The sequence below is a fragment of the Gopherus evgoodei genome, chromosome 2, assembly GCF_007399415.2.
Source record: "Gopherus evgoodei ecotype Sinaloan lineage chromosome 2, rGopEvg1_v1.p, whole genome shotgun sequence".
NCBI lineage: Eukaryota > Metazoa > Chordata > Testudines > Testudinidae > Gopherus > Gopherus evgoodei.
Window position 1 is genome coordinate 24,488,053 of NC_044323.1, and position 16,092 is coordinate 24,504,144.

General features: G+C 44.3%; 1 protein-coding gene across 1 annotated transcript in view; it reads left to right on the forward strand.

Moving 5' to 3' along the window:
• The first annotated feature begins 11,331 nt into the window (after window positions 1-11,331).
• PFKP (phosphofructokinase, platelet) overlaps window positions 11,332-16,092 on the forward strand; it is an 80,729-nt gene continuing 75,968 nt past the window's right edge. Inside the window, 1 exon segment of the mRNA XM_030550142.1 lies at window positions 11,332-11,718. Coding sequence (XP_030406002.1) covers window positions 11,625-11,718 — 94 coding nt within the window. The 5' untranslated portion in view covers window positions 11,332-11,624.

The window sequence follows — 16,092 nt, forward strand, 5'->3', positions numbered from 1 at the left end:
AATGGCAATATACAAAAACCTGTAGGAGAGCACTTCAACCTCCCTGGCCACACTATAGCAGACCTTAAGGTGGCCATCCTGCAGCAAAAAAACTTCAGGACCAGACTTCAAAGAGAAACTGCTGAGCTTCAGTTCATCTGCAAATTTGACACCATCAGCTCAGGATTGAACAAAGACTGTGAATGGCTTGCCAACTACAGAACCAGTTTCTCCTCTCTTGGTTTTCACACCTCAACTGCTAGAACAGGGCCTCATCCTCCCTGATTGAACTGACCTCGTTATCTCTAGCTTGCTTGCCTGCTAGCATATATATACCTGCCCCTGGATATTTCCACCACATGCATCTGAAGAAGTGGGTATTCACCCACGAAAGCTCATGCTCCAAAACGTCTGTTAGTCTATAAGGTGCCACAGGATTCTTTGCTGCTTTTACAGATCCAGACTAACACGGCTACCCCTCTGATACTTGCAGTCTATACTGCTCTCACAGGCATTGGTCACCCAAACTCTATGGTGTCCCAAGGTAAAAGCCTCCTAATATGGTCACATATTAGCAGGTCACATGAGGGGTCAAAGTTCTCTTGGAGAGCTAAGACTCACTTATGTCTTTTGAGAGACCAAGTTGTGTGAGGAAGTGGAAGGAAATGCAGCACTTCAGCAGGACACTGAAAGGCATAATGTATATGAGGAAGTATACCTTGCACACTCTGTGTAATAGGTGTGACCTGCCTGGCACTCCCTTTAGGGCAGGCTGTGGATGTAAAGCCCTGCTCATGTCCCACCCAGACACACGTCTTCGGGCTGCTACTGATTCCAGCAGAGGGAGTTGACCTGTTAACACCCACTAATGGATCACTGTGGAAGTTCACTGGAAGAGGAAATAAAGGCTCCTTGTGTACTCCACCCCTAGTGCACTCAAACTAATTAGTGTCATTCATTAACTGTATGATAAATGCAACATTTCCTCTTGTAAACTAGCTTGGGCAGCCTTATCTGTTCTAAAGCCTCTATGTAACTTGGTGCAATTGATGATAAATGTATGACTGTGATGGCACTTTAATTCCAAGCCCTGTGTATTCAGTGGTTATCTCTTTCTGCAAAAAAATACTCCTTGGTCTGGGATTTCTCTTGGCAGGTCTCAGCATAGTTATGTATTTGGGGCGGGGGGGACCTTTAGCCACTACTGGGCTATATAAGCTCAACAAGACTGTACTTTTCTATTTAAAAAAAGTTTACTCCCTCCTGTGTTTTGTTTTGTGAGTGGTTGTCCCCAAAACAGTCAAATGACTCAGGTATATTTTCCTTAATGTGATGTGTGCCCTGTGTTTAGAAATGTGATTTGTTAAGTTTAACAAAAGCTGACATATAAAGAAATGAATTTAACATATTGTGTGCATGCTGCATATTTTTCTCATTGATTTGACAGTAATGAATACAAGTATCCAAATATACACACATGAAAGTGTGCACGAGTATGTCCAAATTAAAAGAAGTATCAGCCATAGATTCTCAAACACTTTCATAATGTAAACAATTCTCTAAATGCAGAGATTGTCTCAGGGATCCCTGGTCTTCCCATTTAAGTTTGCATGGACCATCTATCCTCACATTCATGCTTATATAACATCCCTGTAACAATTATAGTAGTTGTTCACATGAAAAACAATGTTAGGAAAACATTTCTTGTATTTGTAAGTGTCAAAGTGCAATTTAGCCCCTCAAAACAGCAGAAAGGAGACAGCACCAGATAATTAGCCAGGTGACCATAGGTAAGAAAACACTGGTAACTCTTTTAAAGATAAGACACATATTCCTCTGCAATAGTAAGTTGACATACCTCTCAATCATACAAGCAGCATTAATAGTTTTTTGCATTTAACTATTTATAGATTTATTTATGTTAGATAAGTACTGTGTCAGGGTGTGAACCGGGTAAGAGCGGAAATAATCTTCCTGCTTCTAAAATTAAACAGTTTTCCTGCTAAGCCTAGGGTGCCTGGGAATTCATTTACCAACTCCTCATTTTGGCTCAAGTTCAAACTTTTTAGAGGAAAAATAAACTTTAGGTGGGGGGAGGGATGAATAATGCATAGAACAAATATTGACCCATCCACTGTTTTCTTCTTTTTATGTAAAATAATAGAAGTCAAGTAAACGTAAAGATTAAGTTCATTAAACAAATTATTTTTGGTTTTGGTGTCATATAAAACCTGACATATTCAACTCACATTAAAGTCTTTCCATTGACCTTAATGGGAATTGGGTTAAGTCCATAGAGAAGAGTTGGATAAATCTCCAAATAATGAGTATGAAGAAACAAATTGTAACTTCATGGATATAAATTCATTATTGCTACAATCAGGATTCAAGAAGGAGTAATGACTGATGTTCAGTATCTGATTGTCCTTTTGCGGGGAATGTGCCTTCAGGGTGACCTTTTTACATCATCTTCTCTAGCCGAAAATAATATACTTTCTCATCTTTTTATAGTAGGCATTTATCCACGCTGACCACCATGCTGCTGATTGGGCAAGTATTTTAACCTTGTTATGCTATTAAGTACTGTTGTCACCCATCTTTAAAATGAGGATATACTGGCCCGATGACATACTGGATACACTGAGTGATGATGCAAGTTCTGCTTCTATTTGTTAAAGACAGGAATGTCATTGCCATTGGAAATTAATTAAATCTTAATAGGGAAATATGACTTCTCTATGTCTGATATGAATATGGGGGAAGAATGTAGATTAATAGTTTGATTATTTAAAATAAAACTCTCTCTTCTTTTGCCTGTTTGGTTATGTATGCCTCGGTTGGGGGTGGCAGGAAAATTTCTGTTCAAGGCTGAATTCATTGCTGGGCTCCTCCTAATAATGAGAACAAATACATTAGGAAATATTGTTTGGGTAATTAGTAAAAAGCTCTTCACTATTCTGAGCACAGATCTGCTTTACTTCAGTCTCAGTATCAACTTCCTATCTTTTTCCACATAAAAATCAAAACTACTCCTCATTTTCACATCATGCCATTCTTCTGGCTTTGCCTGCATCTCATCTCCTACAGCAAATCCCTCACCCTTATCTTATACACCCAGCAACACTCCTAGGCCCTGCACAAGCTTCTATCCATATTACATACTTGTATTAAGGTAATGCCTAGGAAGCCCGAGAAAACAGAGGTGCCATTGTGTTAGGTGACCTACAGTAAAATAGTCCCTGCTCCAAAGAGGTGACGATGTTAGCTTATGACAGTATTTAATAGGTGGGTGAAAAAAAGAGGGAAAGGATGGAGTGAGAGTAATGAAACATGCTTTAGGATAGATGAGGCATGAGCACAGTTGGTAGCGTGTCACGTTTTGGGGTGCAACCCAGACCAGTGAGGGCCTGTGTCACCACCTGCCCTGCAACTCTGTGTGCCTTAAATGGTATGCTGCTATGGCTCACAGTCCTGACTGTTCCCGATCACTTTTCTCTCCTCGAAGTGCTTCAAAATTGATTCCTTGAGGACCTGCTCCATGATTTTTCCAGGGACTGAGCTGACTGGCCTGTAGTTCCCCAGCTCCTCCTTCTTCCCTTTTTTAAAGATGGGCACTACATTAGCCTTTTTCCAGTCATCCGGGACCTCCCCTATGCGCCATGAGTTTTCAAAGATAATGGCCAATGGCTCTGCAATCACATCAGCCAACTCCTTTAGCACCATCAGATGCAGTGGATCTGGCCCCATCGACTTGTGCTCGTCCAGCTTTTCTAAACAGTCCCGAACCACTTCTTTCTCCACAGAGGGCTAGTTACCTCCTCTCTATACTGTGCTGCCCAGTGCAGCAATCTGGGAGCTGACCTTGTTCATGAAGACAGAGGCAGAAAAAGCATTGAGTACATTAGCTTTTTCCACATCCTCTGTCACTAGGTTGCCTCCCCCATTCAGTAAGGGGCCCACACTTTCCTTGACCTTCTTGTTGCTAACATATCTGTAGAAACCCTTCCTGTTACTCTTAACATCCCTTGCTAGCTGCAACTCCAACTGATTTGGCCTTCCTGATTTCATTCCTGCATGCCTGAGCAATATTTTTATACTCCTCCCTGGTCATTTGCTTCCAAGCTTCCACTTCTTGTAAACTTCTTTTCTGTGTTTGAGATCAGCAAGGATTACACTGTTAAGCCAAGGTGGTCACCTACCATATTTACTACTCTTTCTACACATCAGGATGGTTTGTTCCTGCAACCTCAATAAGGATTCTTTAAAATACAGCCAGCTCTCCTGCACTCCTTTCCCCTCCTATTCTCCCAGGGATCCTGCCCATCAGTTCCCTAAGGGAGTCAAAGTCTGCTTTTCTGAAGTCCAGGATCCATATTCTGCTGCTCTCCTTTCTTCCTTGTGTCAGGATCCTGAACTCAACTACCTCATGGTCATGGCCTCTCAGGTTCCCATCCACTTTTGCTTCCCCTACTAATTCTTCCCCTTTTGTGAGCAGCAGGTTAAGAAGAGCTCTGCCCCTAGTTGGTTCCTCCAGCACTTGCACCAGGAAATTGTCCCCTACCCTTTCCAAAAACTTCCTGAATTATCTGTGAACTGCTGTATTGTTCTCCCAGCAGATATCAGGAGGATTGACGTCCACCATGAGAACCAGGGCCTGTGATTTAGTAACTTATGTTAGTTGCCCGAAGAAAGCCTCGTCCACCTCATCCCCCTGGTCTGGTGGTCTACAGCAGACTCCCACCATGACATCACCCTTGTTGCTCACACTTATACACTTAATCAGAGACACTCAGGTTTTTCTGCAGTTTCCTACCGGAGCTCTGAGCAGTCATACTGCTCTCTTATATACAATGCAACTCCTCCACCTTTTCTGCCCTGCCTGTCCTTCCTGAAAAGTTTATACCCATCCATGACAGTACTCCAGTCATATGAGTTATCCCACCAAGTTTCTGTTATTCCAATCACATCATAATTCCTTGACTGTGCCAGGACTTCCAGTTTTCCCTGCTTGTTTCCCAGGCTTCTTGCATTTGTGTATAGGCACTGTGGCAGAACTCTGACCTTGCTCCCATGGGTCCTGCGCTTCTAGGCAGTTTATGCTAGCCTCAGTGGCTCACTGTGACCCTCCACATAGCCCTTCTCTCTCTGGGATCAGGGTTACAGTCTACTGAACCCTTATCATAGGTCTGCAAGGAGGTTGGTGAGAGAACTCCCACAGTCTTTGTTCAGCCTCCTGTCCTGACAGGTGCCTGACTTCCCCTCCCAGGAGATGTTCCTGTAGCGGTGGGTTGGGGAAACCCAGGCCTGCTCTCTGCTCCGGGTTCTGGCCCAGGGACCCTAATGGTAGCAGTTGTTGGCAGCCAACTTTTCACTCCCAGAGTTGCTACATTTCCTTGGGCCACTTCCCCACAGCTCTCCTACTTCTCCTTTCTTCACCCTTACCGTAGGGCTCCTTTAACGATGGTTTGAGGGTATCTTCAGTAACCAGCCCTTCAGCCACACTTCCTCACTCCCTGGCTCTTCCCTGACTGGAGTGAGCCCTTTTTATAGTATCAGCAGGGCCTTAAAAGCAGCAAAGAATCCTGTGGCACCTTATAGACTAACAGATGTTTTGGAGCATGAGCTTTCGTGGGTGAATACCCACTTCGTTAGATGTGCATGTATCTGACGAAGTGGGTATTCAGCCACGAAAGCTCATGCTCCAAAAGTCTGTTAGTCTATAAGGTGCTTGTCATAAACAGATAGTTAAGGGTTAATGTCTCTTTTACCTGTAAAGGGTTAACAAACAGTGAACCGGACACCTGACCAGAGGACCAATCAGGAAACAAGATACTTTCAAATCTCCGTGGACGGAAGCCTTTGTTTGTTTTTTTGGGGTTTTGCATTGTTCTCTCTGGGATCTAAGAGTGACCAGACGTACCACAGGCTCTAATTTTCTGTTCAAGTAGTAAGTGCAAGTAGAAAGGCGGTTTAGTCTTTTTAATTGGTTTTCTTTATTTGCAAATGTGTATCTGGCTGGAAGTATGTTAAATTGTATTTCTGCTGGAGGAGGTTTTTCTTTCTAGTGTCTATAAGCTGAAAGGCTCTGTAACTTTTACCATCTAAATTACAGAGACAACTTTCACTTTTTTTCTCCTTTCTTTTTATTAAAAGTTTTGCTTTTAAGACCTGATTTTTTTCCCCTTGTTGAGGCTCAAGGGAATTGAGTCTGTACTTAACAGGGAAGGAGGAGGAGAAGGGAGGGGAGAAGGGTGGAATCCCTTTGTTTTAGATTCACGGAGCTTGAATCTGTCTCTCTCTCCAGGAGCCCAGGGAGGGAACACCTGGAGGGGAAGAGAAGGGGGGGAACAAACCTGATTTCTCTGTGTTGTGATTCAAGGAGTTTGAATCATGGTAATCTTCCAGGGTAACCCAGAGAGGGGAAGTTTGGGAGAGGCATTGGTGAGGGAAAGAGTTTACTTTCCTTGTGTTAAGATCCAGGAGGTCTGGGTCTTGGGGGTCCCCAGAGAAGGTTCTGGGGGGACCAGGCACTCCAAGTCCTGATGGTGCCAGCTATCAGATCTAAGCTGGTATTTAAGCTTAGGGGAATTCATCCTGGTACCCCAACTTTTGGACTCTAAGGTTCAGATTGGGGAAAGATACCATGAAAGTGCCACAGGATTCTTTGCTGCTTTTACAGATCCAGACTAACACGGCTACCCCTCTGATACTTGAGCAGGGCCTTAATTAGAGTCAGGTGGTCACATTAACTGAATGACCTCACCTGACTCTTTGCAGGTTAATTAGAGTCAGGTGTTCTCATTAGCCTGGAGCAGCCCCTACTCTGGTCAGTCAGAGAACAGAAAACTGTTAATCCAGTGGCCAGTATATCTGCCTTCTGCTATACCCAACTGGCCTGGGTCTATCACAGTATTTAAGATTAACGAGCTGCAGCTCATTAGTTTAACTGGGGTTTGACAAACAGATTTATTTCAGTAACAGCACTGAATGGGTTTATAGAAAAAGTAGAACAAGTTTATTAAACAAAAAGTCATAGGTTTAAGTGATACCAAGTATAAGGAAAAAGGACAGAAAGGGTTACAAGTAAACAAAAGTGAAAATATGCTTCTAAGACTAAAACTTAATTTCAACAAATTACATTCTTTGCCTAAGCAAGTTTCTTGCCTAAATTATTCTCAGAGACTTCAGTCCCTTGGTTGGAGGACCCAACATTCTGTAATTTCAAGAGCTACAGCCCCTTGAATCTCCCAAGTGATGGACCACTGTGGGGTTCTCTCCCCTTTCTTTTTATAGTCCAATAAACCTTGAAAATATGTTCTTTGAAAGGTAAACCCAGACACAGATCTTCTCTCTCCTGCTGGGATGTAGATGCCATGCTGTATTTCCCAAGTTCATCAACCCTGCTTCAAGATGCAGGTAGTCTTCCTGGGGGTGCAGTCTGCATCCTCAGGCTGATTTGTATGTAAATGGCATTTCCATTGTTTTGATTCCACACTGGTTAATTTACATAGGAGGGAAGGCAGCTATTTACCAGTCTCCAATCTGGGAGAAAACCTGTTTCTCCCTTTGCTTGGTCACAGACATTAAAGCATAGTATCTGTGAGTATCCACAATTCATAATGGTGTTAATGCATACATTTCTCAATGATATTAGTCAACAGGGCATCCCAGACTTTCCTAAAAGACCTTACTCAGTACACTTTTATAATACAGTAATATTGCATACAATTCAATTGCTTATCATTTGAGGTTCAGGCCTCTGTCTTTTTAGTTAAGAGGCTATCTCCCCCACTTCCTAGTTTAATGTTGTTATTTACCTTTTATGTAAATATGCCTTCATTGTCGCTGCTTGCTGACAAGGCTGGTCAGACAAGTAATACACATTCCTCTGTGCAAGGCAGACTGTGCTAATGCAGCACTTGCCAAACACATTTTAATAACATAATTCTAGCACATTTATAACTCTTGATACACACCTTGTACATACATCACACAAGTATATTAATAGTTGGTGAGTTACTAGTTTTCCATTTATATATTACATACCATCTTTTGGGTATATATCCTTACAACAGTGTTTTAGGTGTAGTGAGTACGTCAGGTCTGACAAGAGTTGCTGACACAAAGGAGTGAATCACCAATAGTCTCCAAACCATAGTGGTTTTTGTTTGTTTGTTTGTTAATGGAAATAGATAAGGAGATCTCCAACGGTAGTCTTGTTTCACCAGCTGCCTTGCAATTATATCCAGATTGCTCCTTTTCTTGCCTGTGCTCATGCCCTCTTTCATGCTGATCCATACACCTGAACAGCCTCATAACTACCCTCTCCTAATTTTTTTTAACTCCTCTCTTCTGTGATTCAGTCCATCTCATACACCATTCTCTGCTTGTCCTGGGTTGATTCTTATTGCACTGTACTTCAGTGGCTTTTTCTTTCCATAGCAGAAACTTTGTTTTGGTAGAGAACTTCATATTGTAAAGTATTGTGGATATCTATGGCATGATACACATAATAATGATGAACTACTATTCCTGTAGTTGGAGGATAGCATGTTTAAGTGTGAGTTGTACAGTAAACTGAGGATTGGACAGGATACAAAACATTTTCTATTACTGTAAGGATCAGTTTAGAATCCTTAAGTACTGCAAGTACTTTGATGAGGAACAATTGTAAGACCTAGTGAATTAGTTGGTTTAAGAGCCATGTGAGAGAAAGTTCCTTTTTTGCTTCACAGAATCCCTTTACAGTTATGAGCTTACAGATCACAAAAAGGGTCTTTTTCTCAGTGTGAACATATGAATATTACTATGTATTATGCATGTGTATCCAGATCCACTGAGATAATATCCCTTAAAGTTAAACAGATAATATTGAAGATGGCTATGTCAGGAATAAAGAGAGATTACTGGAGACTGTGTTTCTTGAAAGTCTAAAAGCATGTCAAGGCAGCCTCAGGCACAAACAGAGCCACATCTTTAATTTACTTATTATCACTACTGTCAACTTTGTTTTAATGTCCTGATGCTAACAACCAAGTAAAATGCTTCCCTAATGAGAAGTTAAAGACAAAGAATAACAATAACAAATAATGAAACCAGTGAGATGAGCAGCTGTTTCTGAATTTAGGAGAAGACAAAAAAAACCCCTACCACCTGTTAGGAGATAAATTCTATTATGTACCTTACAGGACAATCTGAAAAACCACTGCTTTCTGGGAAACAACCACCTCTGATTACCAAGTGTATACAGGATTTATGATGAAGATAGACAGAAATCTATTTACAGCCTCATAGTTTGCAAGACTTGCCTAAAAATGCCCTAAATAAAACAAGAAACACACACAAAACAAACATTAGGTGCCTAATCCAAAGGCACTGCAGTCAGTGGAAAGATTCATAGGGGAAGCTCCCCAGCTGGTATAAACTGTCATAATGCCACTGACTTCAATGGAACTATGACGGTTTATACCAGCTGAGGATACTGAGTGTTGGATCAGGCCCATTAGGACAATATACAAAAAATTTTGGATTGCAAGCCTTTGAATTACTTCAATCCAATTATTTGTAAACAGAATTAATTATTGTGTAACGACTTACATAGGTAAGGGTTTGTGGAACTGGGTCTGTTAGCTCTTTGGTGCAGAGAAGTGTATACACTTTTACACATGATTAATATTGCAGAGTTTCCTAGTTAATATGCATCAGTATTTTTAGGATTAGAATACTTACAAAACACCAGTGTACTTGAGTAATTCTACTCATGTGAATAGTTTCACTGAATTTATCGGGACTGCCTACTTGAGTATAGCTACTCATATATGTAAAAGTCTGTAGGATCAGGGCCTCTGTTTATAAAGCACCAAATTTAGGATGTGTATAAATGCTGAATAAAAACAATTCTAATAGTGATTAAAGCATAGGATTGAGAGTTAGCATTTTGATTCTGTTTTTGACTTGCTGCATAATTTTGTTGAGTCACTCAGGCCCTCATCCTGCAAACACTCTCACAGAGGCTGAACTTCACACACATAAATTGTCCTATTAAATACAGGACAATTCATGTACATAAAAGCAGCTAAATAAAAGTTTGCAGGGTCTGGGCCTTAATCTGTCTCTGTGATCAGGATAATCATACTACTCTGCTCCATAGTGGTATTGTGATAATTTTTAAAAAGAATTATGGATCAATTATTCAATATGTACGCATCCAAAATGTATTCACAACAGAATGAAAACAAATGATAAAATCATCCCCCAAATATTCAATGTGGATATTACCAAAAGAGGTTTTTTAACTCTCATTCTCCTGACCTAACAACAAAAAGAGAGGGTGCTCTAAATAGATATTTCTCAGTTCCCTGTCTCCATAACTGTGACAAAACTTCCTTTGACTCACCTTTTGTCTGTTTAAATAGTACACTCTTCAGGGCAAGAACTGCCTCTAGCACAATAGGACCTGATCTTAGCTGTTGCCTCTAGGGGATACTATAATACCAATACATTATACTCCCAATAAATCTTTACAATACTTTTTAGCAGTGGAATAACATCTTCTAGACAATGACAGGGCCTTAATAATTAGCACGAAACATGTTCAGAGAGAGCTTGAACAAAAAAAACCAACCAAGCAACTAAACAAAACAAAAAAAAGAGAGACACACAAAACTGGAGCCTCTAAAGAGGGGGATTTCCCATCACTGCCCATCTCTAATGGAATGACAGGCAATGATTGCTTGCTTATAGAGATCAGCAGCTTTTAGGATTGCAGAGAATGGCATGTGTGCCTAGTGTAACCAGAGCAGGACAGAGCTAGGTCTAAGAGAGACGATGGTATTATGTGCCACCTAGCTGCTAGACTGTTTTCAGGTACTGCGCCTGGGTGCTGGAACTAGGAGTGCTGCCGCACCTCCTGGCTCAAAGTGGTTTCCATCATACACAGGGTTTGGTTCAATGGCCGTCAGCACCTCCACTATACAAATTGTTCCTGCACCCCTGTACTGCCCAGACTTTTATTGCCAGACCATGCAGGGCGACGACAGGGAGCAGCTACCCCAGTCCACTTTCCTCCAGCACCTGCAGGCAGAGACCTGAGTGCTGCTCAGGGCTGGTCTCCAGCAGGTGGAGCTGGGGGGAGGAACCTCCTCCTGCGGCTCTGCCAGGAAAAACAGCCGCTTCCTCTGCCCCCTCCCTCTTGCTCTAGCATATGGACAGGGGAAAGGAAAGGAGGGGGCTGCCTTTGCACTCCTTCCCCCTTTTGCCACCCATTCCAGCCTCTCCCACCTGCCGCCCCTTACCCAGACTGCAGCATCCGAGCGGGCTCCACCGCCCGCTGCAGGCTGCCGAGCGCCTTGGGCGGTGCACGTGCTCTCATTGGCTTCTCGCCCTGCCCCTCAGAGGGCGGAGCCGCACGGGGTGGAGAGAGGCACGGGAAGGCTGGAGCGGGAGCAGTAGCGGTGGCTGGAGTGGAGAGCGAAGGCTGCGCTTCTCGTGCTTTCCTCCCACGGGTTTTATGCCGTAGCGTTTCTGTTCCGGGTTCCGTCCCCAGGGCTGCCAGGGACTCCCTCCGGCGCCGCCCAGGGAGCTCGCTCGCTCCCTCCCTCCATCCCCCAGCCGGCCGGCAGCTCGCTCGCTCCCCTCCCAGCACCATGGCGGAGCTGCCGGCGGATAAGAAGTTCTTCGAGAATCTCTCGGGCGCAGGGAAAGCCATCGGGGTGCTGACCAGCGGCGGGGATGCGCAAGGTGATGCAGCTATGGGGAAGGGAGAGGACTATGGGGTGGCTGTTGGATGTATTGGGCAGCATGGATAAGTGGGAGGGCGTGCATGGCGTACGGGTACATTTGGGGAGATGGCAGGGGGAAATACGGATGGGGGGTGCAGCGGGCAGGGCTAGTTTGGAGACTGGCAGGATGCTCGTGTGGCGTGGGCGGGAAGTGCATGGACACTGGGGGCAGTGGGTGTCTGGTGGCTGGGCAGGCAGCATGCACACTAGGGCAGGGGCAGGGACACGTTGGGTCGGGGCACAGCGGGCATTGAGGTAGGGGCAGATGGGGCACTGGACGTGGGCTAAAGGGGGCTGGCTTGCGATCAGGGTGGGCCGGCGGAGAGTGCCTGTTTCCCTGCAGCTCTACGGATCTCGGACTGCTTTGACATCAGCGTAAAAAAAAAAATCATCCTTTTGCCTCACTTCAGTGTCTGGGCTGCAAACGTGCCTAGATAGGCAGGGCGGCAGCAAACAGCCTCCATTCATCCTCCCTCCCTTCTTCATCACATTTTCAAACGTGTGACGACTTCTGAGCCTGCCTTCTGGAGGGCAGGAAACCGAAAGCACCAGTAACTTTATCCCCAAGACGTCTTTCCCTTTCGGGGATGGTAGGGAGAAGGGAGGATGAAGAAAGGGCTAGTTAGTGCCCAAAATGTGAGGGGTGGTGGTGGGCTTGCTGCATTGCACATGGGGGCAGGGGAACTGTCTGCCGCTGGGGCAGTGGCAGCCCTCACCCCATCCGCCTTTCACTTCGTTCTTTGGCACTACTCCCGAGTAGTTTCGCATTCGTGACAACGGTTTAGGTAGCTCACACCGGCGCAAGATTAATAAATTGCAGACATCCTTAGCCCCCTTCGATCGCTAACCCTACACAGAGTCCTTCCAAAGGAGGAGCAGGGGTTTAATGTTGGGGCTTAGAGACCAAGGACCTACAGAAATGGAATCAAAGGGCGACCAGGGAACAGGAGAATTGATTGAAATTTACTAACCTGGTCATGAGATCCCTTCTCAGGCCCCCTCCCCCTTTTTTGTCTCCCCGAATTAATTTGCGTCTGTTATTAACAGTTCTGTCTTGGGTTGCTCAGGGCGCAGATTCTAGATGGGTAATGCGGGGCAATATTTAACAACAAAGGCTCTCGATCCCCTTAGCCAGAAAGAGAAGTATCTTGTTAATATGCAGCGCTGCCATCCTTCCCAGTAGCCTCCTCCTCGGCGGTGACATTAGTTTTCCCGCAGCTCCGGGAGTGCATTGGGAAGAAGTTTAATCCAGTAGCTGCCAGTTTCGCTGCAGATCAGAAGTATTTCAGCAGCGCGGGGCAGCGGACAATCTATGTTGTTTTTTGCATTAGGGATGGGTCCTGGGCCTCCCCGCCAGTCTTTCACGTGCGTGGGGGTGAAGAGAGAAGTATGGCTCCTGCAAATGTGCTTGTGGGTGGAGGGAGTTGTGAAAAGAGAGTCCCTCTGAGTGCGTCAGGGTTTGGAGGAGCGAGGACTAGTTTTCCCACACACACGTTTCCCTTCAGTGAATGTGAAAGGAGAAAGCCTCACTCCCCTTCCCCTTGATAGATGTGTGTTTAGGATGCGGGGGACCTGGCCTGTCTCCCCCTCCACCCGTCTCTGCCCCCCCCCTTTCCCTAGTGCGCATGAGAATGCTACTTTGCATGGACCACTTTCTTCTCGCTCGGTCCCCGCCTCCAGTGTGTACGTGATCCGCGGCCAGTCGTACACTCTATGCGTCATATCTCTGCTGAAGAAGCATCCTTCCTCCCTCCCCCAGAAATAGTGGGGTGCCTGGGGTTTTACCTGGGATTAGCTAAACCACTCCCCAATATGGGGGCAGAAGGGATCTGCCACCGCAAACTGCTTCCCTTGACAATCAGCGGCTGGCTTGGCTCCTTTTGCAGTCATCCACCCCATGGCGGTGTTACCAGTTGTGCTGAAATCATTTCAGGGGAGCTTGGGATCCGGGCAACTGAGCCTTTACATCGCCATTTCCCTTTGAAGCAGTGACAGTGCATTGCTCGGAGCAGCATAGCAGCAAGCCCAGGCTGAGCCCTGCCACTCGCTTCCGTGTGGCTGCGGATTATATAACGCTGGAGCAGCGGTTCTAGCTCCTTTAAAAAAAAAAAAAAAAAAAAGGGAGGAGCGTGTGTGGAGCGCTGCCCAAGCGCCGTGACTGTTTTGCAGACTATGAGCAGAGGACACTTGATGTTGTCCAGGATGTTTTGTAGGCGTTTCATTTCTTTCATGAGAAGAAAGACTAAACCCAACCTTAGGGCTCGAGTGTCTCCAAGGAATCATTTACATAACTGGGTTGGGATTTGGGAACAGTAAGAAGACTGAAGTATGCAACCTCCATTCTGCATCACATCCTGGGAGGGGAACAGAATAGGACTCTGAGTCATGACCTTTCAAGGTCATTTGTACTGCATGGGGTGAGAGTAATTTAGAGAGAGTATTGAGGTCTGTAGTTGAGAGAGTTTATATAGAAAGAAGCAGATTAGCAGTTTTGGAAGAACTAAATTGTACAAAGTAACCCTGTTCTAAATTGGGAGGGTTTTCTATTCCTTAACTGATTTTCCATCCCCCATTTGCTTTAACTTCTTGAATACTTACAACAGAAATCTGATTCTACGGGAAACAGGAATAAATATAATTACAGTGACACCTGTTAGTGCTGCACTGTAGGATGGCTTATAAGCTTTTGCCCACTGTTAACCTGTTAACATGCTTACACTGTTCCAGGCAGTTGCTTGACATATAAAATCTCAGCCCCAGGGTTTACTAGGTGGGGTGTTTTTCTTACTTTTTGATCATTTACAAGTGGCCTTTTTTTAAATGAAAAATTTCATGTCTTTTCTATTTCAAGTGGCTGTTACTGTTCAAAATGTGGGATTTTCAGATTTACAATTGTTAATCTCCTTAAGGGTTTTTTAGTGTGTATATAGTATTATGGATCCAAGATGTTTAAATCTGTATTAATACACATTCACAGCACATACCATAGCAGCTCCCTTGAAACAATCAGGAGTTAATCACGGTATTTACAGTGTAGACATACTTTCCACCATTTTGTGTGGTGGATTTAAGCAGTGTATTGGGGTTTTAGTGTAAGTGAAAGTGTTACAAATAATATGTGCTTGTAAAGTGTAGTCTATACTTGCTGTGTCAGTACTACAATTTTGGCCACCCAGCTGTTAAATTGGGAAACAAATCCAGTATTTGGTATTCAGTCTCTTGATGTATATTGTGATTGAACATTGACAGCTGATTCTCAAGGATTTATCAGCATGATGTGCCATAGTCTGGACTGCACCAAAGCGCGGTTGGTGCAGTTTTGGAGGGAGCAGCATGAGAAGTGGGGTCTTTAAGCAGCTCTTATTCCCTCAGATCTTGGGGTTTGTCCTGTCATGGGTTGGTCCTTGGCACAATGTAGAACAGCCTCAGGGCTACTTGATGTCAGCTGTCAATGACCTCCAAGGCCATTCTGGCAGGCACAGATCACTGAGGGATGAAGAGTGTCCCCTAGGAAAATTGCTGATGCTGGAACCATGATGAGGGTGGTAGAGGAGCAGCAATTACAGTGGCCTAGAATCCCTTATATAGAGGGAATTCTGTACCATCTAGGGCTGACAGATTGGTGGGCCAATGTAAAGTGGCCAGGGAGTGGCTGAGAATCTGGACTGGTGTTCTTTAAAACTCCAGTGTAACCTTAACCACAAAACAGAATGTTCAGGTAACTTCAAGGCTTGAGTGCTGTGGAAGATAATCTGAGTGAGGGGCCTGAGATTGTGAATTGCATGTGCAGGTGCATTGGGCTGTTGGTCCCGCTGTGTTGGGCATGGAAGTGTTAATGTTGACACTGGTGGGTGAATTTATACACCAGCCACTGGCTCCTGAGATGTGGATCCTCTTTCGATAGAATGTCATCCTCCCCTTATTCCCTGTCACACACAGGAAGTGAGTTGTTCTATGTATTTTAGAACATAAATTTATGGAACTCTCACAATGAGCAAAAATCTAAATGACAGTCATGTAAACTTATTTACTTGCCTCAGCTCTTCCTCACACCATCCCTTCATTTGCTTGTTACTCTTACTTTGGTTTTGAGTTCTTCAAATTAAGAGCTATGTCATGTTTTTTTTATTTGCATGGCAAAACTTTTTGGGGCACTAATGAAATAGTCATAGCCTTCTGGGTTACACAGCCCAGAGTGCAGATCATGGCTCTGTAGTAGGCAGATCTGTGCAACAATTTCATCACCTACTGGTTAAGAGTCTTATATTGTTCCAGTCCATTACATGTCCCCCCACACAAAGAAAACAACCCCCTTTCTGTCCCCAAAATTGTA